The sequence below is a fragment of the Podarcis vaucheri genome (assembly GCF_965113315.1).
Source record: "Podarcis vaucheri genome assembly, chromosome: 2".
Taxonomy (NCBI): domain Eukaryota; kingdom Metazoa; phylum Chordata; class Lepidosauria; order Squamata; family Lacertidae; genus Podarcis; species Podarcis vaucheri.
Genome location: NC_138760.1, coordinates 134,297,183 through 134,324,676, shown reverse-complemented (window position 1 = coordinate 134,324,676; position 27,494 = coordinate 134,297,183). Strand labels below are relative to the sequence as shown.

The window sequence follows — 27,494 nt, the reverse complement described above, 5'->3', positions numbered from 1 at the left end:
CCCAGTGTGAATGCCTGGCAAGGCATCAAGAGAGTGTTGAGGTATTTGCAGGATACCAAAGAGTTTTGCCTCATGTTGCCGGCTGAAGGTGACGCACGGCTTACGTGCTGGAGTGACAGCGATTGGGCATCTCTTGGAGACAGGAAGTCTGTGTCTGGGCTGGTGGTAAAGTTTGGGGAATCCTTGGTTGGTTGGAAGTCCCGGAAACAAAGTCATATTGCACTTTCTTCCACTGAGGCTGAGTTCAGTGCATTGTCGGATTTGTGCAGGGAGTTGGACTTCTACTGGTGCTTGATCCAAGAGATCTGTGGGGATTGTTACTTGCCCATAACTGTTTGGGGAGACAATCAACCTTGTCTTAGGTTGGCAGAATCTGGACAGTTCAAGTCCAGACCCAAACATTTGGACATACGTTTCCAGAATGTATGTCAGAGTGTCCAAGCAGGTTGGATACGGCTCAAGTATTGTTTGAGCCGGGAGAACCTAGCTGATGGGTTTACTAAACCCTTGACCTTCCAGTGACATGGGGAGTTCTGTGAAGGGTTGTGTTTGGGGTGAGTTATACTCAGTTTCCCTCAGGATGCGAGATGAGAGGGGGTGTGAGGAGAATCAGAACTTACAGGGTTAAAGAGTTCTGTGTGACGTCTCACATTCTGAGGCATGGTTTGGTTCACATACGGGAATCTTTCTTTGTGTGTGAGTTTTCCTTTCGTTTTTGGCTGAGAGACGAAAGGATGTCCGCTCTCTTGCTGGGCTGATTTATGATGTTTTTCTTCTCATTAAAGGCTGTTGGAGATTAGCAAGAAGCCTGCATTCAGTCTGATTTATTATCCACACACAAGGCAACACTTTCTACCGCTGCAGAACTCTGCTAAGAGAGCTCAAGTTTTTCTTTTTTTTAAAAAATAATATTTATTAAAAGTTTCAGAATTACAAATAAGAAGGAAAAAGAGGAAACGACACTACAATACATAAAAAAGAAAAAAAAGAAAAATTACATAAAAACCAATACAACAATACAACAAAAAGAAAAGAAAAACACAAATCCCATATTACATATCTTTAACTTCCATTTGCTGGTTTCATTGACCTCCTCACACCTCCCTTTTTGTATTCTAGTTTAATTAGTTGTTTCAGCAAATTCTTTCCATCTTTCTCAATTTTTATTAAATAATTTATCTTAAAAGTCTAACCTATTAGTTAACCCAGAAATCCTTTCCATCTTTCCCCATATTCTGTTATTCAATTTGCCTTAATTTATTTAGCCTTATCTTACCATAAAGTACCTTAGAGCTTAAAACTTAATACTTATTTATACATAACTCCTTATATCATTTCTACTAAAGCCAGATAGTTTCATTCCAACATTTCCCCTAATATTCATTAATTTTACGTTAATTCCCAAAATAAAATTTTTTCTTTATAAATTTTCTTCCAATCCTCATCCAACGTCTCTTCTTCCTGGTCTCGGGTTATGTCAGTCCTTACTGTCCATTCCCTCTAGTCCATCAACCTGGTAATCCTATGTCCGAGGCTCTTAAGTCTCTTCCATGTCCCTTCTGCAGATCTTCTTCTTCTTGTTTATACCTGCACTTTTCCTTGTCTTTTGTTGGTCTCTTTCTTAATTTCTTTCCTTTCTCATTGAGGAGTAGGTCTCTGGGAGATTCCAGCCCAAAATTATCTCCATCTCCCCTCATCAGACCAGCCCATTCCCCACAGTCCCACTCCCCACAGTCATCAGTGTAATCCAAAAATATTTAAAAGCATATTTCAAAGTCCCTCCGAAGTTAAGAGCCTCCTCAGCTCCAAACTCCCCCTGGCCCACTCCAAATTCAACCTTCAAAAACAGCGGCTTATGCTCCTGCAGGGCCTCGGATCTCTCCATTTGTATTACTTGAGGTGCAACCGCACCCTCCTCCATTATCTTCTGCACTTGCACTTGCCCAGTCAAAACAGGTTCCTGAGTTGGTCCCTGAATGATTTCTGTATCAGTATTCCGTTTGTCTGCAGTTACTGACTACAACAGCCATCAAATCCATCTTCTCATTCATCAAATCCATCTTCTCATGCATCTGCTCCAACAAAGCACTTGTCTTGCAAAAAGCAAGCACCAAAACTTCCTCCCAACACATTTTTATCCAAGGTCAAAAGACTGGTCCCACAATCTTAATCTCACAGCTGTAAAGTCCCCAAGTAGACTGCAGCAACAATTTAACAGGCTCCCTCTAGAGGAGACAATTTCTATTTGTGTCTATCTTTTTAAAGCAAGTCCAACAAAGGAAAGTTACTTTCATTTTTCAAATATTTTGTTTCTTTAGAATGCAAAAGGCAACATTGGAATCAGTTTATTTCTCTTTTTTAGCTATCTGTCAAAATGTTCCATTCACAGTCAATGAACGTCTCTGACAATTTCTGTCTCTGACGCCCCGTTCCCAGGTTTGAGACGGTGGAAACTTATCTTTCTTTACTCCCTCTCCTGCAGGCTTAAACAGTCAAAGTCGCCCCCCTTTTCTCCTGCTTCCAAGGGGGGTTTTAGTGGTTATAAATGAAGGAAATTTAGACCTTTATAAACGACTTTCAGGCTTTAGCTTACAAGGTTTTTGCTTTAGTCTATTTACAAAAGCGGAAGACGGACTTCCTGTTTTGAACCTTCCCGCTTCGGTGCCAAATTAGGATGTTTCTTAATCCAATTTTCCGTTTCTACTCACGGGTACTTGTTTTAAGTCCAATTGTCCACAGGAAAAAGTCAGCGCTCTCCGGCAATGGCTGTGCGGCTTCACTCCGTGAAAGTAGCAGTCAGTTCGCAGCACTGCACCGCTCACCCCACTTCGCTCCGGAGCCCCAAAATGGGGTTCCCCGCGAGTAGGGGAGGTGCTCCTGGTGCTCTGCCGAACTCCACGTTCCCAGGCTTCCTCCACCTGGGATTTCTAGCGGGTCCCCACCTTCGCCGCGGCGGGAAGACCCAGTTTCCACGGAGCCAGTTCCTCAGGTCAGAGGAACTCTGCCATTCACCAATGGCGTTAACCCGGAAGTCGAGAGCTCAAGTTTTTCTGTCGGCACAGGCGTCCATTGGCGCAGCAGAAGCGTGCCGGGCGCCATCTTATCTCAGCATTACCCCCAGATTCACCTTGTTTAAATGCATGACTGGGGTCCGGTGTCCTGGAAAAGCAGCCAAACGCCTTAGGCCATCACACTGGAAGTCTTCTCCAAAGTCTTTTTTATATTTTCTCTCTGATAGTAAGAGCTGACAGTGAAAAGGAACTCTCTCTGAAGGGGGAGGGCCTTCATTGGGGGGTTTTAAGAAAAGGTTGGATGGCCATCTGTCATGGATGCTTGAAATGAGATTTCTGGAGGGGGCTGGACTAGATTCTGAATCTATAATTCTATACTTCACCCTGGTGTGAGATCTTAAATTGACATTTGAACAAGTGAAATCTTATACACATTCCATGTGCTGATATGCTTTCAACACCGTATGAATTATTTGGTGGGCCATAAATGAATCTTTTCCCACATTTCAAACACTAAACCGTTTTCTCTCTTCCAAGCACTGATAGGGTTTCTCCCCCGTATGAATTCTTTGATGAGAAGTGAGCTTGGCGCTTTGACTGAAGCGTTTCCCACATTTGAGGCACTGAAAGGGTTTCTCCCCTCTATGAATTCTGTGATGAGAAGTGAGAGCACCACTGAAACGAAAGCTCTTTCCACATTCCAAGCACTGATAGGGTTTCTCCCCTGTATGAATTCTTTGATGAGAAGTGAGTTCACCACTCAGCCGAAAGCTCTTTCCACATTCCAAGCACTGATAGGGTTTCTCCCCTGTATGAATTCTTTGATGGGAAGTGAGTTCACCACTCAGCCGAAAGCTCTTTCCACATTCCAAGCACTGATAGGGTTTCTCCCCTGTATGAATTCTTTGATGGGAAGTGAGATCACCACTCAGATGAAAGCTCTTTCCACATTCCAAGCACTGATAGGGTTTCTCCACTGTATGAATTCTTTGGTGGCAAGTGAGTTCACCACTCACACGAAAGCTCTTTCCACATTCCAAGCACTGATACAATTTCTCTCCACTGTGACTTCTTTCGTGTAAAGTGAGGCTGTCCCTCCGAACGAAGCTTTTTCCTTGATGGGAGTTCGACTGGGAGCTCTGACCGATGTTCTCTCCACACTCTGAATACTTATATGACTTCACCGCTATGTGGATTCTCTTGTGCTCCCCCTTGTTCTTCCCTTCCAATTTAGCACCATCTGCAATGAAGAGAGAAGATAATTAGAGCCTCAGGAAGAAATGGAGCTAAAGTTTATTGAACAAAGTTAATGAATGCTTGTGATAGAGGAAGAACTGAATGGAGTTAGATGTGAGGCCTTACTATAGTTTTCACTTCCTTAGTTGGCTGGTATTAACTGAGATATTGCTTGGCATTTATCTGGACTAGATATTGTTTGGCTCAATCCTGGAATCCACTCCATCTCCAAGGTCAGTCATCTCTTTAGTCAATCAAATGCAAACAGAAGCAAAAACAACAAACCTGACAGAAGTTACTTCAACTTCCCTAAAAACTCTGAAGCTCTGGGTGAAAAATATTGCAGAGGTATAAATGTGGTTTATGAGAAGCAGCAGGCTAGTCTAATAATTAATAGTGTCAAGACAGAATGCTCTCCAGTGGAGAAGGGCACCAGAGAAGGATGTCCTCTCTCACCTTTATTTTTTATACTGCCATTAGAAATATTGTTGTTGGAAATAAGGAAAGACAAAGAGATCATAGGCATAACATTGGGAAAAGAGGTTTATAAGATCAGGGCCTTTGCAGATGATATTTTGTTAACAACAGAAAAACCAGAAGCAAGTATCGCTAAAGCAAGAAAGATAATATATGATTTTGGCAAGGTGTCTGGCTTTAAAATGAATATGGAAAGGACAAAACTTATGGTAAAAAATATGCAAGAACAAGAGCAAAAAGAGATTCAGGAAAAGGTTGGCTTACAGATTGTTAAGAATGCAAAAGATTTGGGTATAGATCTAACTATGAAGAATATCAATCTGTACAAAAAATAATTATGAGAATGTTTGGAAAGGAATAAGGAAAGATTTTGAAACCTGGAGTAGATTAAAGTTATAATTGACAAGTCATATATTAAGAGGTGCATTATATAAAGTTTGGAACAAATATAGATTACCCCTGAAACCAGAGATACCTTGGTGGATATCACCACTGGAGGCATATGCTATCAAAAAATGGAGTATGGGAACAAATTGGCCAACAAATAGACAATTATTGGAAAAGGAACAGGGGAAACTCAGGTTCACGTCCTATGAAGACATACGGCAATACGAAGTTGACAGATGGTAGTATATACAACTTAGAAGTATACTCAACTCAGATCAAAAGAATGGATTTGCAAAAGAGGATTCAAAATTTAACAGCACAGTGATACAGAACAACAAGATATTGTTATCCCAAACAGATAATCTCTTATTGGACTGGGAATTGATGGGGGAAGAAGTGAAAGAAACAATGAGTAAATGGTCTCAGGATCTCAGACATACTATCTGTCTAGAGCAATGTGAGAAACTCTGGCGAGAGGATAGATTTACTGCCTCATATACAATTAAAGAACATTTTGTAAAGATGTTCTATAGGTTGTCCTTAACGCCAGTTAAGCTGGCAAAAATAATCAAATTGAAATCCAACCTGTGTTGGAAATGTGGTGTGTAGTGATCAGATGGGATTGCTATAAGGGATTATAACAAATATAGAGTAAGCCATCTGTGTCAGTAATGAAAGCATTGTGTTGACTGGGTTTAAACTATTTTGATATGATTCTTGATCAATCCACACCTCTGCATCCCTGTTCCATCTCTCTTGCATCACAAGTCACGTACACTTTCAGTTGTCGCCAGGCAGGCTTCCTGGGTCTTTAAGATAGTGGGCAAGCTTCTTTGATGTAGCTTTTCTTATATATTCATCTTTGGATGTTAATCTTAGGGCCAGGAAACAGGTTTCACATGAAGGTGATAATGGTCACTGTCCTCCTGGCCATCTTTCTTATCATGTGTACTGATTGTTTATGACCTCTGGGGTTGCTGAATGCACTCCTTTGTAGTTCTCAATTCATTTATCCAAAAGTATGCATGCCTAACTAGTGTTTATAGTTTAACTTGTCCCCACGTGGGTTTGTTGAAATGCTCAGAATAAATCTGATTGGTTCTTTCGAACACTCTGTAAAAGTTCTTTTGTGAATAAAATGACCTGGGCCGAGGGGGCGAGAGACACAGACGGACACAGAGAGAGACTATTATACGCACCCTGGTTCAAGTCTCTGTCTGTATTCTTATTAATCAGAGTTCAATCCTTCCTTTACTTTGGGAACGCCTCAGTGGTGGAGAAATAGGAACAACAATACATATGTGGTGGAGGTGTGAGGGGGGGAAAGAATTTTTCTATATGCAAGTACTGTGAGGAGAATCAGAACTTACAGGGTTAAACAGTTCTGTGTGACGTCTCACATTCTGAGGTGTGGTTTTGTTCACATACGGGAATCTTTCTTTGTGTGCGAGTTACTTTCACTTTTAGCTGTCCAGCCGAGGAGATGTCCGCTCGATCTCCAGGTTGATTTATGATGTTTTTCTGTACAGTGATTAAAGACTTCTTAGATTAGCAAGAAGCCTGCGTACAGCCTTGGATTTATCACCCACCCAAGGCACAACCGCTGCTGCGAAACTCGGCTTGGAGCCAGGAAGACAGCTTAAGGCTCACAGTTGGCACGGAGAGTTGGCACAGGAAAGTGTGACGGACGCCATTACATTCCACAAGCACAGCTGCTGGAATAGTGATTGCTGCTCAGTGGAAGTCACAAACTATACCCACAAAGGAGGAATGGTTTTCTAAACTAAGTGAATATTTAATTTGGGCAAAATTAATTGCTATAAGAAGAAACTGCTATAAGAATAAAAATTTAAAAAGGAGTGGAAATGTTTTGATGAATATATGGCAAAATATTGCTCAAAAAAAGATACGCTAATATGCCTAGATTAAAATATGAAGTACTGGATGGAAGAAAAATTAGTAAGGAAAGATAATAAGAATATTATTGTACATTTTATAATATGGAGGAAATCGAGTGGGGGCGGAGGTCCGGCAGTCTCCTGTGGGAGACAGGGAGGAAGGAGAAAAGGATAATATGATGGATTGAGGAAATAGAAATGTAAATGAATGGGGGGATGGGAGGAAATGGTGTTGGCTTTGGTACATCTGTATTGTAATGCAATATGGCAAAACCAATTTTTTTAAAAAAGAGTTGTGGGTTCTAGTGCTGCGCGACGGATCAGTGTCTGACATTGTTAAGGCATTCAGATCACAGAACTGATTTTAGGCATTTTGAGCTGCCAATACATCGCGTTGGCCGGGGAGCTGTGATGTATTCCTAGCTCAAATTGCCTGCAGATGACCAAGGCGCAGGCAGGCAGGCAGGCAGGCAGGCAGGTGGGGGAGCCCGAAAAGGTGCTCCCCTTCTCCATCTCCATCCGCCTGCCTGCCTCCCCCCATCCCCAAGCTGAGCAAGCCCCAATTCCTCTCCGGCTCCATCCCTCCATGTCCCCATCTCCCCTCCCCTGGGACTCACCAGATCTCTCAGAGGTCCCTGGGAGGGAACGCTCAGAGGTTGTGGGGAGGGATGCAGGAGACAGTCGGACCAGGTCAACCGTCCATCTTCCCCCTTCCATCCTCGCTAGCTTTGCAGGATCCGTCTCTTTCATCCTTCCTGAGGAGTCGAGGAGCCAAAAGAAGCTGGAGGGTCCTGGGAGAGAGGAAGAAGGAAAGGGAGCCTCAGAGTCCCTGCAGGGATTCTCCTGCCCTAGATATTCTCCTGCCCCTGGAGAAGCACAAATAGGGCAGCCCCTTCTCATCAGAAGCCCCATTTGTAAACATCTCCAGTGGTTTCAATTTCCCCTGTTTGCTAATCACCCCACTTCGTAAGGCTTATGGACAGAACATGGTGCAAAAACCAGTCACCACCCTGTCCCTAAGCCTGAAAACTGCAACCCCAGAGCATGGGCAGAAAATAGCAGAGTAGCTATTACAGTGGTACCTCAGGTTAAGTACTTAATTCGTTCCAGAGATCCGTACTTAATCTGAAACTGTTCTTAACCTGAAGCACCACTTTAGCTAATGGGGCCTCCTGCTGCCACTGTGCCGCTGGAGCACAATTTCTGTTCTCACCCTGAAGCAAAGTTCTTAACCTGAGGCACTATTTCTGGGTTCACGGGGTCTGTAACCTGAAGCGTATGGAACCCGAGGTACCACTGTACATGTGCTGTAGGTGCCTGCATGCTGGGATTTTTGTATGCAGAGCCCAGTTCACAATCTTTGAGCTCTCATTGCAAGCCAGGCAGGTGTTGTGGCCATATTTGCCTCTTGCATGGGGACCAAATCTTTGGGGAAGCTTTTCATCTCCAATTGGTAGGAAAGAGGGTTCATTAACCTGCTGGTGGGGGGAGGTGGCTTTTCAGCCCATCAATTCAACTCATGCTGGAATATCTGGTGGGCTGGATCTGGAGCACAAAGGGTCAAGTTCTACTTGCATGAGCCCTTGAGTTCCTTCTTCAAACTCATTAGGCAGGAACGTCAGAGGTCAAATCTGGAGAATATTTCATTCTGGGCTTCTTATGGCAGAGCACAGAAGGCATGTAATCCGTTCTTTTCAGTTCTATCAAGTAGGTCCTTCCCTAGATTTCTCAAGTGCAAGGACCCTGGGCGGTCTGATTTATGGGGTTCCTTGGGGTCCAGGTCAGCTGGCTAGTCAGGATTGTCACCTGCAGAGTATATGTCAACTAAAGGATAATAGTCTGCCTTGGATTGAGGACTTTTTGGAGGTGTTGCTGAATGTGGAAGCAGAGGAGCTGGTGATGCCACATTTCGGAATAATCTTGAGACTGATACACCACTCCTCCATAGATATTCTCTGTGCTGAGACACCATCTTCACAAACTTTACGCTCCTCTTGTGACAAGATTCCCAAAGGCTTAGGGTAGCTTGAGAGAAGGAGCTTATTTTGAGACAGCACCCATTTCCAATTCCTTTTTATGAAAACCCTCTCCCTAGTTGGTTTGGTTTTGGCTTTTGACAGGACATCAGACCATTTGATAACCTTGCATATCGTTTCATATTGATATAGGGATCTGGTGTGCAGATTCTAGCATAGTACAAGCTTCTTAGTGTTCTGTCTGGACCCAGAGCAAGAGCTGCTCTTAAGTAAGTTAAAAAGTATTTTCAAGTCAACTTTTTAATATTGCACTATTTTTAAAATTTTTAACATTTTTGCTCTTCTTTGTACTTTTAGACCTCCTTTTGCCATGTGGATGAATCAAACCTCCCTTATTGATCTATTTTTAATGGTAGGGAAAGAGATTTCGTTACATTATCTGGTTCCACAGACTCTGCCAGATTTTATTCAGAAGGTTCTACAAGTACCTATCAGGATGGTAAGAACTTTATTACAGTCAGCCAAAAAGGATTTTAGGCGTTCCATGTCCTCTGTTAGTACTACAAGCCACGCAGTGACTGATAGTCCCTCTTTGGTCCCAGAGGTCTGGGAGTAGCAGTCTTTTATACTTGCTTTAATTTTGAATTTTGCTTTCAGATTAGTTCCTCTACTTGTTTAGCCTGGATTTGGCCTTGAGTCGCTTGAGCTCCTGGTCTCAGTGCCAGAGATGACTTAGCAGTTGAGCTGCCTGGGCCCCAAACCTCTTTCTGCTCATCCTTAGAGCTGCTGAGAGATCCTATAAGGTCAGTAATAGGATCTGGTTCCTGCTGTTTCTTAGCCACCTCCTCATTTTCCTTATTCACGTAAAATTGAGTAATTTTTGCTTGTGCTTTCTTCAGAGAAGCTCTCTTTGGAGGAGGGTCTGTGGCACTCGGGGAGAGAACATACATTATGTAACTACTCCATGTCAACACTGTCTTTCCCCTTAATTCCTCATGAGGTTTCCTTATATCATATGCCTTATACCATATACTGATCACTGCACAGCAGGGTCAGGTTCCTTTAAGGAGTCCAGTGCTGCGCGATGGATCAGTGAGTTGTCAGACATTGGCAGGGCATTCAGATCACAGAACTGGTTTTAGACATTTAGAGCTGCCAATACATCACGGTGGCCGGGGAGCTGTGACCTATTCCTAGCTGAAATTGCCTGCAGATGACAAAGGCGCAGGCAGGCAGGTGGGGGAGCCCGAAAAGGTGCTCCCCTTCTCCATCTCCATCTGCCTGCCTGCCTCCCCCCACCCCCTAACTGAGCAAGCCCCAATTCCTCTCTGGCTCCATCCATCCAGGTCCCCATCTCCACTCCCCTGGGACTCACCAGATCTCTCAGAGGTCCCTGGGAGGGAATGCTCAGAGGTTGAGAGGAGTGATGCAGGAGACAACCTGACCAGGTCAACCTTCCATCTTCCCCCTTCCATCCTTGCTAGGTTTGCAGGATCCGTGTCTTTCATCCTTCCTGAGGAGTTGAGGAGCCAAAACAAGTTAGAGGGTCCTGGGAGAGAGGAAGAAGGAAAGGGAGCCTCAGAGGCCCTGCAGGGATTTTCTGGCTGGAGGGGAAGCCTCCCAATATGTTGGGGGCCCCACCCACAGCAAAATCCCTGCTTTATCTCATTTCTGGCCAGAGAACTTTCCCTCTTCACCCTCCATCCCTCCATGTTCCCATCTCCCCTCCCCTCCGGCAGGGCTCCCCACGCTGCGGATATCTGCCCCGCGTGAGGGGCGCTCTGCTTCAGGGCACCCCGCCCGCCGGGGCGGCAGGCTGCTATCCGCAGCCTAGACATCCCTGCCGGACCTCCCGCAGAGCTGCCTAGGCTGCGGATGTGTTCCTGAAGCCCGGAGAGCGAGAGGGGTCGGTGCGCACTGTCCCCTCTCGCTCTCCAAGCTTCAGCAAAAGCCTGCATTCGCCCCATAGGATGCACCCAGATTTCCCCTTCATTTTTGGAGGGGAAAAAGTGCGTCCTATAGGGCGAAAAATACGGTACATTGAAGAAGGCCTGGGCAGCTCAGAGCAGCCTCATCCTGGTTTGAAAAGGCAGGACTGGTGGAAGAATATTCCCAGACAGAACAGGAGATGCATCTCCTATGGAGAGTTGTGGGTGTGTTAACATCTCATGTTAAGTTGTGAGTTGACATAGCAGCCGGCACAGCGATTTCTTCAAGTAGCTCTTTTATTCTGGTAAGCTGGAATAAACTGACTGCGAACAGCTCAGCCGGCCTGTATTTATAGTCAGCCGGCTGTCAACATTGTAACAATAACAGCTCAGAGTTCCCGCCTAAAATAACGGACGCGGACCTGAGTGAAAACTATCTACAGACCTGAGTGAAAACTATATACAATATCCCCCTGTTGGCCCAGGGTGAAACTACACTACATAACAATAACAGCTCAGAGTTCCCGCCTAAAATAACGGACGCGGACCTGAGTGAAAACTATCTACAGACCTGAGTGAAAACTATATACAATATCCCCCTGTTGGCCCAGGGTGAAACTACACTACATAACACCCCTCCCCACCGAGATAAGGCGTTAGTTACAATCGTAATGGTTTCCTTATATACAGCACTACGCGTAATGGTTCAATTAGGCACAAAAGCATATCGGTTACATTTCCCCTACTTAGACCAACAGTGATACCTGTCCAACAACATAGTCCTTTAAATAAGTTGGGCGCTTGGAAACTCTGCCAGACCGCCGGGGACTGGTAGCCAAGTCCGGAGGGCCACACAGTTCTCGCTGAGGCTGTGGTGCGACCCTAGGTGGCGTTGGAACCAACTCCCCTGGATCCGCTGCTGTGGGTGGAGCCTCCGCAAGTGGAGTGGTCTGAGTCTGTTCTGAAACGGCTTGGTTCGGCTCCACGCTGGCAGTTTGCGAGGGAGGTGTAGGTGGGGCCTCGCCATCTGTACGTGTCTCTTCTGGAGCCGCAAGCGCAGTTGGGGGCACCTCGGTAGTGTCCACGTCCCCAACCCTGCGCCTCAGCTGGTCTATGTGCCGTCGCCACAAGCGTCCGTCTTCGAGTGCCACCTGGTATGAGCGAGGTCCAGTGACTCCCACTACTGTGGCTGGCACCCAAGGGATGTCCCCCACATAGTTCCGGGCAAAGACCTGGTTTCCTGGGACAAATGACCGTGGTGCGTTGGCACAGCCTGGGGGTTCAGCCACGGCAAAGTCTGGGTGTAGCCGGTCGAGCGGTGACCTGAGGCGGCGGCCCATAAGCAGTTCAGCAGGGCTCCTCCCTGTGGCCGCATGAGGGGTGATGTGTTGCACGAACAAGTATTCGGCGACCCGCTCATGCCAGTCTCCCTGGTCCAGGCGCGCCAGTGCCTCTTTTGTCGAGTGCACCATTCTTTCTGCTTGCCCGTTGCTGGATGGATGAAAAGGTGCCGTTAGGGCATGGCGGATGCCCAGTCCCAAAAGATACCGCTCAAACGTGCCTGACGTGAACTGCGGTCCGTTGTCAGAGACCAGGACATCAGGACACCCATGCGTTGCAAACAGGCCTCGCAGCACCCGGATGACAGCTTCGGTAGTGGTGGAGGGCATCAGGGCGACCTCCAGCCATTTGGAATAGGCGTCCACCACTACCATAAAGGTCCGGCCGTGAAAGGGGCCAGCCAGATCGATGTGCACCCTCGACCAGGGTGTCTTTGGCGTCTCCCAGGTGTGTCCCTTAGCTGCCGGTGGTGCAGGCCTCGACTCTTGGCACGCTTGGCAGGCGGACACCCAGGCAGTGATGGCATCGTCCATATTAGGCCACCAGACGTAACACCGAGCCAACGCCTTCATTTTGACAATTCCCGGGTGGCCAACGTGCAGAGCCTGCAGGACGCGCTGACGGAGTCCCTGGGGAATCACGACGCGGTCTCCCCACAGCAGACAGCCGCGATGAGCTGAGAGTTCATGTTGTCTGGTTGCGAAGGGCTGGAACTCCGATGCAAAAGGCCCTTGTGGCCACCCCCTCCACACCCAGTTGAGCACCCGGCTGATGGTGCGATCCTGGGCAGACGCGGAGGCCACAGTGGCAGCCGATACAGGCGCTGTCGGAAGATCCTCAATCAGAAGGAGCGATGAAGCTGGAGCCGGGTCTTCCACAAATGCTGGAAGAGGGCAACGGCTGAGGGCGTCGGCATGGCCCATCGATTTCCCCGGGCGATGGATGAGTTGGTAGTGGTAGGCAGCCAGGAAAACAGTCCATCGCAGCATGCGTGGTGAGAGGACCGGTGGAGTTGGACGGTCACCGGCGAGGAGGCCCAGGAGTGGCTTGTGGTCAGTGATGAGATCAAAAGTCCTGCCATAGAGGTATTCATGGAACCTCTTCACTCCAGCCACAAGTGCCAATGCCTCCTTGTCGAGCTGGCTGTAATTCCGTTCCGTCGGAGATAGTGTCCTGGAAAAGTAGGCGAGCGGTGCTTCTCTTCCATCTGGAAAACGGTGACTAAGGACAGCACCGATGCCAAAAGGTGAGGCGTCGCAGGCAAGGACCAGCGGCCTGGATTCACTGTACTGTACCAGCACACTGTCTGAAGAAAGGAGAGCCTTGACCGCGTTGAAGGCCGCCGTCTCCCGATGACCCCAGGCCCAAGGCGTCTTAGTGCTAAGGAGTCGGTGAAGAGGCTCAGCCACTGTGGCTTTGTGAGGCAGGAACATGTTATAAAAGTTCAGCAGCCCCAGGAATGCCTGCAACTCCGTTTTGTTTTTTGGGGTGGGGGCCTGCTGGATAGCGCGGATCTTGGATGTGGTTGGATGAAGGCCGGAGGCATCGATAAGATAGCCCAGGAACTCTACCTGTGAAACGGCAATCTGGCACTTCTCCCTCTTTACCTTGAGCCCGGCCTCCTGGAACCTGGTCAGCACGGCACGGAGGCGCTCGAACAGCTGCTGGTGTGAGTCTGCAGACACCAAGACGTCATCAAAATATGGTACCACGCCCGGAAGCCCTTGCAGGAGACGCTCCATAAGGCTTTGGAAGATGCCAGGAGCCACACTCACCCCGAACTGCAACCGGCGGCAACGGAATGCTCCCCGGTGGGTGACGATCGTCTGGGCCTCAGCAGTGGCATCATCGACAGGCAGTTGTTGATATGCTTGGGCAAGGTCCAGCTTAGCGAAGACCTTACCCTCACCCAGGGAATGCAGCAGATGGTGGACAACAGGAACCGGATAAGCGTGCTGCTGAAGTGCCTTGTTAATCGTGCACTTGTAGTCAGCGCAGATTCTCACCGACCCATCTGGCTTGACAGGCGTGACGATGGGGGTTTCCCACTTTGCGTGGTCAACCGGCTCCAAAACTCCTTGGGCGATCAGTTTGTCCAGTTGTTCGTCCACCTTAGCCTTGAGAGCAAAGGGAACCCGGCGTGGTTTTAGCTTGATGGGGGCGACTTGTGGATCAAGGCTAAAGGAGATGGGCGTACCTGTATATTGCCCCAAGGTGCCGTCAAAAACCTCGGCAAAGTCTTTGACCAGACCCTCAGTCTCTGCGTTAGCGATGCAGTTGATGCCGGTGATTTCCAGGCCGAGGGCATCAAACCAGTCTAGCCCTAGGAGGCTTGGCCGCTGACCTTCGACCACCACCAACCGGAGCAGGCCCGAAAAATCCTTGAAGGCGATCCGGAACCGGCCAACGCCTACCACGGGAATGTCGTTTCCCTGGTAGTCTCTCAGGTGTACGCGGTGAGAGCCGAGTTGCCTTTTGGACACTCTGGGTACCAGTCTTTTGAGGGTGCTCCATGACACGATGGACAGGGCAGACCCGGTGTCGATCTCCATGTCACATGGAGCTCCTTCAATGAGCACCGTGACGTTCAGCTTGCGTCGCGTCGACGAGTCGGTTTGGCCAATCGTGGTTCCAGACGGGCAGCGGCAGTTGGTGAGAGCGAAACAACTTTCCTTGGCAGACTGGCGTGAAGACTTGGACTTGCGAGTCGATGAAGAGGGGGTGTCAGACGGGGCCGATCGGCAGACCTTAGCGATGTGGCCCCTTCTGGAACACTTCCTACAGATGGCGTCTCTGAATCGACACTTGGCACGGGAATGGTTGCCTCCGCAGCCAGCACATTCCGGTTGGCCCTTGGAGTTCTGTTGGAACTTCCTGCGCTCCCGCTTTGTCTGGTGCACATCATCGTCTTCACTGGAGGATGCCTCATCACTGCTGGCCTCTTCATGATGCACCGGGACTGGCTCCCTAGCAAGACGCGGGCTGCTGGACTTGCGGATCTCCTGAGCGGAGCGTTCAGCAGCTTCTGAGGCCACAGCCTCCTCAATGGCTTTCTGTAGCGTGAGGTCTGGCTTGGCTAGGAGACGCCGTTGCAGATGGATGTCCCGGACCCCGCAGACGATTCGATCCATCAGGGCATCGTCTAAGTCTCGGAACTCACAGTGCATTGCAGCCTGTCGCAGGGCGGTGGTGTAGTTGTTGATTGACTCCCCCTCTGCCTGGTTCCGGTGGTAGAACGCATGGCGGGCAGCAATCTTGGACGGCTTTGGTGCGTAGTGGCTGCGGAGCTTCTCTTGGATCGTGTCCCATGGTGTTTCCTTTTTTTTTTAAAAATATTTTTTATTAGTTTTACAAAGTTTTATAACAAACAAACATATAGAAGGACAAACAAACACATACATTATTTCATAACAGCTTTTTCATAAACTTCTTTTCTCAGACTCCCCCATACCTCCCCTTTCTGCATCCACATGTCTAAAGTTTTTTAGCAACTTATAAATAGTTCTTTCAAACCTCTATCATTAATCTTCTCATAATCCCAATCTTATGTCACTGTAACCCTTTCTTTCTGAAAAAACCTTGACATTTTAGCATTCATCAAGTTTATAATAGTCCTTAAGGTAGATTTTAAATTTCTTCCAATCTTCTTCTGCAGTCTCTTTCCCCTGGTCGCGGATTCTGCCAGTCATCTCGGCCAATGTCATATAGTCCATCACTTTCATCTGCCATTCTTCCAGGGTGGGTAGATCTTGTGTCTTCCAATACTTAGCGATAAGTATTCTTGCTGCTGTTGTTGCATACATGAAAAAGGTTCTATCTTTCTTTGGCACCAATTGGCCGACAATGCCCAGAAGAAAGGCCTCTGGTTTCTTAAGAAAAGTACATTTAAGTACCTTTTTCATTTCATTATAGATCATTTCCCAGAAAGCCTTAATCTTCGGGCATGTCCACCAAAGGTGGTAGAAAGTGCCTTCAGTTTCCTTACATTTCCAACATTTATTGTCAGGCATATGATAGATTTTTGCAAGCTTGACTGGGGTCATGTACCACCTATAGATCATTTTCATAATATTTTCTCTTAAGGCATTGCATGCCGTAAATTTAATCCCGGTGTTCCACAACCTTTCCCAGTCAGCAAACATAATGTTATGACCAATATCCTGTGCCCACTTAATCATGACTGACTTAACTGTTTCATCTTGTGTATTCCATTTCAACAGCAAGTTATACATTCTTGATAGATTCTTAGTATTGGGTTCTAACAATTCAGTCTCTAATTTTGATTTTTCCACCTGGAAACCAATTTTCCTGTCTTGTTTATAAACCTCCATTATTTGATAATAATGGAGCCAATCTTGTACCTTAGGTTTCAATTTTTCATGACTCTTCAATTTCAATTTGTCTCCATCCTGTTCCAAAATCTCACAATACTTTGGCCATCCAACCTCCATATTGACTTTCTTGTGTGCCTTAGCCTCTAAAGGTGACAACCATCTAGGGGTTTTATTTTCCAACAAATCTTTATATCTCATCCAAACATTAAACAACGCTTTTCTAACAATGTGGTTTTTAAAAATACTATGCACTTTGATTTTGTCATACCATAAATATGCATGCCAGCCGAATGCATTATTGAAACCTTCTAGATCCAAGATGTCTGTATTCTCGAGGAGCATCCACTCTTTCAGCCAGCAGAACGCTGCTGCTTCATAGTACAATTTTAAGTCCGGCAGGGCAAATCCCCCTCTTTCTTTTGCATCTGTAAGTATTTTAAATTTTATTCTGGGCTTTTTGCCCTGCCAGACAAATTTCGCAATGTCTTTCTGCCACCTCTTGAAACAGTCCATCTTATCAATAATCTGCAGAGTTTGAAACAAAAATAACATTCTAGGCAATACATTCATCTTAATCACTGCAATTCGGCCTAACATTGACAATTTCAAATTTGACCATATTTCTAGATCTTTTTTAATTTCTGACCAACATTTTTCATAGTTGTCCTTATACAAGTTCAAATTTTTAGATGTTAAATTTACCCCTAGATATTTCACTTTCTTGACCACCGTCAAACCTGTCTCTTCTTGAAACTTATTCTTCTCGATATCTGTTAGGTTTTTCCCTAAGACTTTAGTTTTTTGTTTATTCAGTTTAAATCCAGCTACCTGTCCAAATTGTTGAATTATTTCCAACACTCTTTTCGTACTAGTGTTTGGCTCTTGCATGTGTTCAGCATGGTTTATAAAAACATTACCTACTACCATTGGGCCTCTCTGGAGCCACAAGCACATCAAACTCAACAGGAGCTTCATTTTCATTTTCATCTCCCCCACGTATACCTTCAAGGTTGAATCTTATTAGTTCTGGCTCTAGGTTGATGTTTATACGGTGATCCTTCTTATATACACAATATACAATGATTAGGACCAGAAGGAGTGAAATTGCAACAATTATATAAGGTAGCAGGTACCAGAACATACCCTTCAGTGAGATATAGCCTCCCGCTCGGCCGCACCCAGTGGACTTATTGGTGGTCCCCAGGTTCTGGTCGAACTGGTGAGGTCAACTCACACCGTATACACTCTGCAACTGCTACCTTGAAGGGACCTGTGGGTGGTGGAGGAAAAACAACTACAGTGACCAGTATAGCACCGGGAAATGCTCCTTGGGGAGGTGGGTAGGAAAAGCAACGTATGGCCCTCCTAGGTTCCCCTGGCATGTACTTTCCCTTGTATGTGAACTATTGTTGTGGACCTGCTTGTGCCCAATCTGGTATGTAGAATTCCCAATGAAAGAAAGGAATGTAACAACCGTATGTAGTTACCCAATCCACCCACTTGTCAATAAGGACCCCCCTTTTGTTCACCCTTGTTATTGTTATTTTTACTAAGGGTTTATGAGCAAAGTCTGGCTGGAATCTGGGATTGACTATAATTTCAACTGGTAGGGGTCCTCCCATACGCTGGTGCAGCTCCTCAATCTTCCGGTGTGCGTAGACTCACTGGCTTCCGGGGTGCAGTGAGAGCAGACCTGTAGTCCCGTCGCCCGTGCTCCTGCCCGCTTCCGGTGGGGCTAGGTGCAGGGGTTCCTGGTGAGCTTCAGCTTCAGAGGGTTAGATGGGTTCAGCTCACAGTTCCAATGACCCTCAGACCGCTTCAGACGAGAATGATGAATCCACGGAGTTACTTCCGCAACTTTCACCGCAGTTGGTGTGGCCAGCAGAACCGTGTAGGGACCTTTCCACCGAGCCGTCAGCGGTTCGTCTTTCCAATCCCGAACCCAAACTCGGTCTCCTGGCCGAAAAGGATGTACTGGTTCGGATAGGCAGATGGGAATGCGTTGGAGACACCACCTGTTTAAATCAAGAAAAATACGAGAAAGAGCCTGGATTTGATCTGCAGTTATTTGCCCCCCCACTTGAGTCAAGTCTGCTGTTTTCCCCCTTGCTATTGGAGGTGGTCTCCCATACAAAAGTTCAAACGGAGAAAGTTTCAGTCTCTTTGTTGGTGAACATCTGATCCTAAACAAAGCAATAGGCAACATGTCTACCCATTTACAATGAGTTTCCTGGCACAATTTTGCTAACTGCGCTTTAAGAGTCCGATTCATCCTTTCTGTTTTCCCTGAGCTTTGAGGTCTATAGGCTGCATGTAGTTTCCATTGTATTTGCAAGGCTTTGCATACACCGTCCACTATTGATGCGATGAAAGCTGGACCATTGTCACTGCCTATACACCTTGGAAGACCAAACCTTGGAATGATTTCCGTTAAGAGGCGTTTTATAACCTCCTGGGCTTTTTCTGTTCTAGTAGGATATACCTCAGGCCAACCTGTAAGAGAACATGTGAAGACCAAAAGAGCCTTATACCCCTTTGCCTTTGGCATTTCTGTAAAATCCACTATTAAATTTTCCATTGGCATTAAGCCTGTTTGCTGTATTCCTGGTGGAGGAACTGGGCCTTGCTTGGGGTTGTTTTTTGCACACAGAAGGCATGCCCGTGATACTGCTTCTGCCAGCTGGGAAATCCTTGTTATGTAGAATTGCCTATTCAGGCTTTCCCGCAATGCTGTGGCCCCATAGTGAGTGGACTCATGATATTGTTTCACTATGTTCCTGCCTAAGGCTTCTGGAATAAATACTCGTTGGTCTGGGAGGATAAACCATCCATCCTGTGGTGGCATTCTGTATCCCCCTTCCTGCTGTGCCCATTCCTGTTCTGCCTCCGTGTAGATGGGCTTTATTTGCTCTAAATCAACTGCTGTAGGAAGAAGAGATGCTGTTATAGAGGCAGGTGGCGGTGGCAATAAAGCTGCCCGTTTTGCAGCCAGATCCGCCAACTGATTTCCCTTTGCTGCTTTTGTGGTTCCCCTGCTGTGGCCTCGGCAATGTATGACTGCAACCTTTCTTGGAGCCCACACAGCTTCCAAAAGCGTTTCCAATTCTGGGCCATATTTCAGTGCTTTCCCTTCTGCCCCTATGAGCCCCCTCTCTTTCCACAAAGCTCCGTGGGCATGTAGAGTTAAAAAAGCAAACTTTGAGTCTGTGTAGATATTTACGCTGCAGCCAGCTGCTAGCTGAAGGGCTCTGGTTAAAGCCACAAGTTCCGCTTTCTGCGCTGAGGACGAAATAGGCAGAGGCTGTGCTTCAATGACATCAGTTAGTGTAACCACAGCATATCCAGCCCTCCTTTGCCCCTCCTTTACAAAGCTGCTCCCGTCCGTAAAATATTCTACATCTGGGTTTTTTAATGGTTCATCCTGCAAATCTGGACGGCTAGAGTAAATTGAGTCCATTACTTGAATGCAATCATGAGGTTCATGATCCACTGACTCAGGAAGGGGTAACAAGGAAGCGGGGTTCAAGGTGTTTACAATTTGCAAATGTACTTGTGGGTTACCACACAAAAGCCCTTGGTAATTTGCCAAGCGCTCGTTGGAAAGCCATCCTTTTGCCACTGCATCCAGCTGTTCTGACAAATAAGCTACCGGTCTTTTCCAACTTCCCAATACTTGAGTCAAGACCCCTGCTGCAATTCCAGATTTCTCATGAACGAAAAGAAAAAAAGCTTTTTCTGGGTTTGGCAAAGCCAAGGCTGGAGCCTGCATCAGTTTAGATTTTAATGTATTGAAAGCTTTCCTTTGCTCTGCATGCCATTCAAAATGAGCATTTTCTCTGCCCTTTGTACTTTCATATAGAGGCTTTGCTAGGGTGCTAAAATCTGGGATCCAAATTCGGCAGAAACTTGCAGCCCCCAAAAACCCCCGCAATTGCCTGCGGCTTGTGGGTTCCTTAATGACACAAATGGCTTCCTTCCTTTCTGATCCCAACGCCCTTTGCTGGTGAGAAATGTGAAAACCCGAATATTTCACTGTCTCTTGGCAAATTTGTGCCTTTTTCCGAGACACCTTGTATCCTGCCTCCCAAAGGAGATGAAGCAAATCCTCTGTGGCCTTTTTACAAGTCTCATAGGTATCACAACTGATCAATAAGTCATCCAAAAATTGAAGAAGAATTGTTTTCCCAGGTACTGAAGGGAATTTAGACAAATCCTGGGCAAGGGCTGTTCCAAAAAGTGTTGGCGAATTCTTGTAGCCCTGGGGCAATCTTGTCCACGTTAATTGGGTTTTTGTCCCCTTGTAAGGATCCTCCCATTGAAATGCAAATATTGGCTGACTCTGGGAGGCAATCCGGCAACAGAAAAATGCATCTTTTAAGTCCAATACTGTAAACACCCTTGCTTCTGCTGGAATTAATCCCAGGAGATTGTAAGGATTGGGCAAACACGGATGCACAGTCTGAATTAAATTATTTATCCTTTTTAGATCCTGGACTGGGCGAAATTGGTCTGAATTTGGCTTGCGCACAGGAAAAAGTGGAGAATTCCAACTGGACTGGCACTTTACCAAAAGCCCATATTGCAAAAACTTGTCTATATGCATCTGCATTCCCTCTGCTGCTTGTCTTGGAATAGGGTATTGTCTGGTTGCTATCGGTTTTGCCCCTGGCTTTAGGTTTATTACGAATGGGGCTATATTCTTTGCCATGCCTGGTGGGTTGTCCTCTGCCCATACTCCAGGTGGGGCTCTCAGATTTTTAGGAATCTGTGAAATGTCCTTTTGGGAGTCTGTTTTTGATAAAGCCCCCATCATTTTCCATGCCTGTTCCCTAGGCACCGCTACTGTGACAATCCCTGATGCAGCCTGGGGTAATTTCATTTCAGCCCCTCTTGGTGTGAAGGTGATCTGTGCTTGAACCTTTGACAAAAAGTCACGTCCCAGCAAGGGGATTGGGCATTCAGGCACATACAGAAATTGATGTGTAAGGGTTTTCCCCCCAATCTGACATTCCTGAGGTTGCAAAAACGGTGTGAGGACCCTATTGCCTGTGGCCCCCACAATTGTCACTGCTTGGTTGCTTTTTGCTTTTAACGGCTTCGTGAGCACCGAAAATTGTGCTCCTGTGTCAATCATGAAATTTACTAAGCGGCTCCCCAGTTTAACCGAGACCATGGGCTCTTGGGAGCCTAAAGAAAGAGTTGAGCCCGGTCTGTCCTATGCATTCTCATTCTCATATTCCTCCAGTTGCGCTAGTCCAACAAAATCTCTGCTACTTCCTCTGTTCCTCATGTATCTTCCAGCTTGCATCCTTCCTCTCTGCGATACCCATCCACGTCCACGCTCCCTCTGTTCCCTGTATTCACCTTCTCCCTCTGTTTCCCTTGCTTCAGGGCACTCCTGTTTCCAATGACCTTCCTTTCTGCAAATTGCACACTGATTCCTTCCCAATGGCAATCCCCTTCCTCTTCCTCTTCCTCGTCCTCGTGCCCCACTGGAACCTCTCCCTTGGGCACCCGTGTCAAATGCTGAGCCTTGGCTGATGGCTGCAGCCAAAAACACTGCCTTTTGCTTCATTTCCCGAACTCTGTCCTTCTTAACCTCATTCTCTCTGTTCAAATAAACCTTTTGAGCGATTGCTAGGAGCTGATCCATTTGCAATGTTTCAAAAGCGTCTAACTTTTGCAATTTCCTCTTAATGTCCGTAGCACTTTGAGCCACAAATGCTGCATTTACCATTTGCTTGCTTTCTGGGGCTTCTGGATCAAAGGGGGTGTAAATTCTATATGCCTCCATTAAGCGTTCCAAATAATTAGAAGGAGATTCATCTGGGAGTTGAACAACCTCTGCCACCCTAGAAATGTTCGTAGGCTTTCTGGCAGCACCCTTTATAGCCTTAATAACTTCCTGCCGATAATTGTCCAAGGCGTCCTTATCCCTTTCTGGGTCCCACCCTGGATCTGTGAGTGGATATCTGGCACGGACCCAAACATCTGGATTGTTTTCTGAATTTGGCACCTGAGCTTTAAGATTGTTGTCTGCAGTTGTATCTATCCTTCTCCTTTCCTCAGAGGTGAAAAGAGTCATCAAAAGATGCCTGCAATCTTGCCATGTAGGCAGATGAGTTACCATAATGGAAGCAACCAAATCCAGCATGGCCTGAGGTTTTTCTGAAAAGGGTACCGTATGCGTTTTCCAATTCAATAAATCTGTGGTTGTGAAAGGGACATATTGAAGAGTTACTGCCCTGGAAGGCCAAGGACCCGTTGGTCTCCCATTTGCATCCACTGGCCGTGGCTCTTGGGGCCCCAGAACAGCCCTTAGGGGAAGCATTGGCGCTGGTGCCCCTTTGTTATTACGTAAGTAATAGCCTCCTTTTGAAAGTTTAGGCGAGGCTGGGCTTTGAGATGTGCTGGGCAAATCACTTTCTCTCATTTTCAGGACCAACTTTTGTCCAGAATCTGTAATTGCATCCATCAATTTCCATAATTTTGAACTGTCATGGCTTTCTGGGGTTCTTAATGAATTAATTTGTTCCCCCCATGCTTCAGACATTTGAAATGCGCTGGTTCCCCCTTCTGCTCCCTCAGTCTGTGTTTGCAAGGCTGACATGTCCTGGTTGTATTTCTCCTCGGGAGGGGAGGGTAACGTGCTTTGATCTAACGCTGCTGTTTGTTTTGGCTGTGAAGGTAATTCTGGAAGGCTAGGCACATCCAGCGATGCGTGAGAAAGTGGGGCTGCCTGCGAAGCACCCGTTGTGGTGTGGGGGGATTTATTCATTGCTGGCTGAGGTTGGCTAGGCATGGGAATCTGTTGTATTTGTCCTGCCATTGCATTTTGGTCTGGCAATACTTGCCCTGAGGGCGGCTGTATTGCTTGATTCCTGCTGCTATAATTGTATGGCGGGGGAGGGATTCCATCCTCCTCTGAGGGACCCACATAAATTTTCCTGTCAGCTGCAGAAACTGTTGAGGGTTTTCTGGCTTCCTGCCTTACAGCAAAAATCTCGCAGCTATCACTTCCTCTTTTCATCCAATCTGGATTTTTTAAACAACTGGCAGTCCATTTCGAAATGTAATAATACTGCTCCTTAAACAAATCCGGATTTTTCATTATTGAGTCCATAACTGCCTGACATTTCTCAATTCTAAAAGAGCCCATTTGTGGCCAGGATTTGACCTGCTGGGGCCACATCAGTTGACAATATTTCTTTAAAACTTCTTTACTTGGTTTGACCTCTCCTGGTTCTTCTGGGAAAACTATTTTAAAATTTTCTAACATGCAGTCTAGGGGTGTACAGGCTTGAATTGGTTTTTTTTTTTTTTTTATAATAATTTTTATTACATTTTTTACAGAAATAACAAAGAGATCAAAAAGTAAGAAGAAAAAAAAAAAGACCAGAAAAAAAGGAAAAAGAAAAACACGACCATTTCGATAACTCATTTCAAATTTCCATTGGACTTCCCCCATCCCTCGCAGAATGCATTTCTTAACAATAAATTTATCAGCAAATTATATCCTTATTTCGTATGTTTCTTTCTATTTTCAATTACAGTTTAAATTTAAATCTCTTGATCAATATATACTCTAAGCAATATACCATAATATCGTTTTTACCCATTTAAACCTTGATTCTTTCATAAATCTTGTCAAATTTCATAAATAATTAAGTTTTGTTACTGGGGCTAGATTCCCAATCACACGACATCTTATGTTTCATATAACTTATAATACTTTTGCAAATAGTCTTTAAATTTTTTCCAGTCCTCCTCCATTACTTCTTCTCCCAAGTCTCGAATCCTTGCAGTCATCTCGGCTAATTCCATGTAGTTCATCAGTTGCGTGTGCCAGTCCTCCAGTGTGGGCAAATCTTGGGTCTTCCAATGCTTAGCGATAAGAATTCTTGCTGCTGTTGTAGCGTACATAAAAAAAGTTCTATCCTTTTTAGACACCTTCTGGCCGACAATGCCCAGAAGGAAGGCCTCTGGTTTCTTGGGAAAAGTGTACTTAAACACCTTTTTTAACTCATTATAGATCATTTCCCAGAAGGCCTTCAGTCTTGGGCAGGTCCACCAGAGGTGAAAGAATGTTCCCTCAGCTTCCTTGCATTTCCAACATTTGTTATCGGACAAATGGTAAATCTTAGCTAGCTTAACCGGGGTCATGTACCACCTGTATACCATTTTCATAATGTTTTCTTTCAAAGCATTACATGCAGTAAACTTCATACCGGTGGTCCATAACCTTTCCCAGTCATCAGACATAATATTATAACCAATGTCCTGAGCCCATTTTATCATTGCTGATTTAACTGTCTCATCTTGAGTGTTCCATTTAAGCAGCAAGTTATACATTCTCGATAATAACTTGGTCTTTGGTTCAAGCAACTCTGTCTCAAGTTTCGATTTTTCCACCTGGAAACCTGTTTTTTTGTCTAGCTTAAAAACCTCATTAATTTGGGCATAATGCAGCCAATTTTGCACCTTATCCTTTAGTTTTTCAAAGCTCTGCAATCTCCAGTTACCTTCAATATTTTCTATTATTTCCCAATATTTCGGCCAATAAGCCTCCATATTGGTTGTTTTCCGAGCTTTGGCCTCTATTGGTGAGATCCACCTCGGAGTTTTGCTTTCCAATAAGTCTTTGTATTTTTTCCAGACCATATATATTGCTTTTCTGACAATATGATTTTTAAACATTCCATATGATTTACCCTTGTCATACCACAAATACGCATGCCAACCTAACGAATTGTTGAAGCCTTCCAGATCTAGGACATCAGTGTTTTCTAATAGAATCCAATCTTTCATCCAGCAGAAGGCTGCCGCTTCATAGTATAGCCTTAGGTCCGGCAGGGCAAACCCCCCTCTCTCTTTTGCGTCAGTTAATATCTTAAACTTTATTCGGGGCTTTTTGCCCTGCCAGACAAACCTAGAAATGTCCTTCTGCCACTTTCCAAAGCATTCCACTCTGTCCACAATCTGCAAGGCTTGAAACAAAAACAACATCTTTGGCAAAACGTTCATCTTTATAGCTGCAATTCGGCCTAACAAGGATAATTTCAGTCTTGACCAAATTTCTAAATCTTTTTTAACTTCTAACCAACATTTCTCATAATTATCTTTAAATAGATTCAAATTCTTGGAAGACAGGTTGACCCCCAGGTATTTCACTTTCTTAACAATATTTAGTTCTGTCTCTTTCTGAAACCCTTCTGTTTCCATGGCCGTCAAGTTTTTCCCTAAGACTTTAGTTTTTTGCTTGTTCAACTTAAAACCCGCCACCCGACCAAATTTCTGGATCAGTTCTAAAACTCTTTTTGTACTGGGTTCTGGCTCCTGTAGTGTTAAAACCAGGTCATCTGCAAATGCTTTCAGTTTATATTGTTTCGCTCCGACCCGTATTCCTTGTACCTGCCGATCCTCCCTTATCATGTTCAGCAAAACCTCCAGGACTGAAATAAACAATAAGGGGGATAGGGGGCACCCCTGTCGTGTTCCTTTTTCAATATGAAGTTCTTCTGTCACCACATTGTTCACTATCAACTTAGCTTTTTGTTCTGAATAGATTGCTTCTATTCCATTCTCAAACCCCCTTCCCACTCCCATCCCTTCCAAATTTTTCTTCATAAATTTCCAGGAAATGTTATCAAAGGCCTTCTCCGCATCAATAAAGATCAATACTGCTTTGGTGTTAATATTTGTTTGTAAAAGTTCCAAGATATCAATAATGTTCCTGGTATTGTCAAACAAATGTCTGCCTGGGAGAAAGCCAGCCTGGTCTTTATGGATTATCTCATTTAATACTTTTTTAAATCTGTTGGCCAAAATATCCGCAAATATTTTATAATCCACATTTAGGAGTGAGATGGGACGGTAGTTCTTAAGTTGAGTCTTTTCAGTTTCCACTTTAGGTATCAATGTGATGAATGCTTCTTTCCATGTATCTGGTGCCTTCCCTCCCCCCATAATCTGGTTACAAACCTCCTCTAGTGGTTGTATCAAATAGTCTTTTAACGTCCTATAATACTTGGAGGTAAGTCCATCAGGTCCTGGAGATTTGCCCAGCTGCATATTCTGAATGGCATCCTCGATTTCCTGTTGTGTTATTTTACAATTCAAGGTTGATCTCTTCTCTTGAGATATTTCTGGAAGACCATTTTCTTTCAAAAATTGTTCTATCTCGGTTACATCCTCGGGTCCTTGTGTATACAGCTTTTTAAAGTATTTCTGGAAACACTTTCTAATTTCTCCCGGTTTCTGAATGTTCTTTCCTTCAACTTCTAGATTGGTAACGTAGTTTAATTTTTGTCTCTTTTTCAACTGCCAAGCTAGCAGTTTCCCACATTTATTCGCCGATTCAAATGATCTTTGTTTCATTTGTTTAATTCTCCATTCCACTTCTTGGTTAATCAGTTGCGCATATTGTGACTGGTGGAATTTAATTTCTCTTAAGGTCTCTTTGGATTTTGGGTTTAATCTTAATTTTTTCTCGCCGTCTCTTATCTTCTCCAATATCTTGTCCTTTTTACCATTCCAGAGTTTTTTCTTAATCGCATTCTGTTGTATCAGAAACCCTCTCATAACAGCTTTGCTCGCGTCCCAGATTGTTCTTTTTTCCACCGAGGTGTTCAAGTTGATTTCAAAATAGTCCTTTAAAGCTTTTTGGGCCTTCTTTACAATCTCTTGATCTCTTAACAGGTTGTCATTCATTTTCCATCTGAAGGAATCGGCAGTAGCAAATCTCATTTCCATTTTCAGAGCGTTATGGTCGGAGCAAGTCTTTGGGCAGATTTCTATTTTTGTGGTCTTAGGTGCCAGCCCTCTAGTTGTCCAAATTTGGTCGATCCTTGTCCATGACAGGTGGGCCTCAGAAAAGAAAGTTCCTTCTTTACCTAGGGGGTTTCTC

At 45.3% G+C, this 27,494-nt stretch overlaps 2 protein-coding genes across 2 annotated transcripts in view; one reads left to right on the top strand and one right to left on the bottom strand.

Moving 5' to 3' along the window:
* The window catches only part of LOC309525751 (uncharacterized protein), a 375,811-nt gene that overhangs the window by 18,774 nt on the left and 329,543 nt on the right, over positions 1 to 27,494 (top strand). Inside the window, exon 3 of the transcript XR_014216531.1 lies at positions 27,126 to 27,163. The gene's annotated coding sequence lies outside the window, so the exon portion shown is untranslated. Of the gene's footprint in view, positions 1 to 27,125 lie in introns of the transcript that reaches the window.
* Positions 1 to 27,494, bottom strand: part of LOC309525753 (uncharacterized protein) — a 400,379-nt gene that overhangs the window by 299,227 nt on the left and 73,658 nt on the right. Inside the window, exons 4-5 of the mRNA XM_082211248.1 lie at positions 10,361 to 10,534; positions 7,627 to 7,800 (exon numbers count right to left, since the gene is read on the bottom strand). Coding sequence (XP_082067374.1) covers positions 7,627 to 7,800; positions 10,361 to 10,534 — 348 coding nt within the window. The remainder of the gene's footprint in view (positions 1 to 7,626; positions 7,801 to 10,360; positions 10,535 to 27,494) is intronic.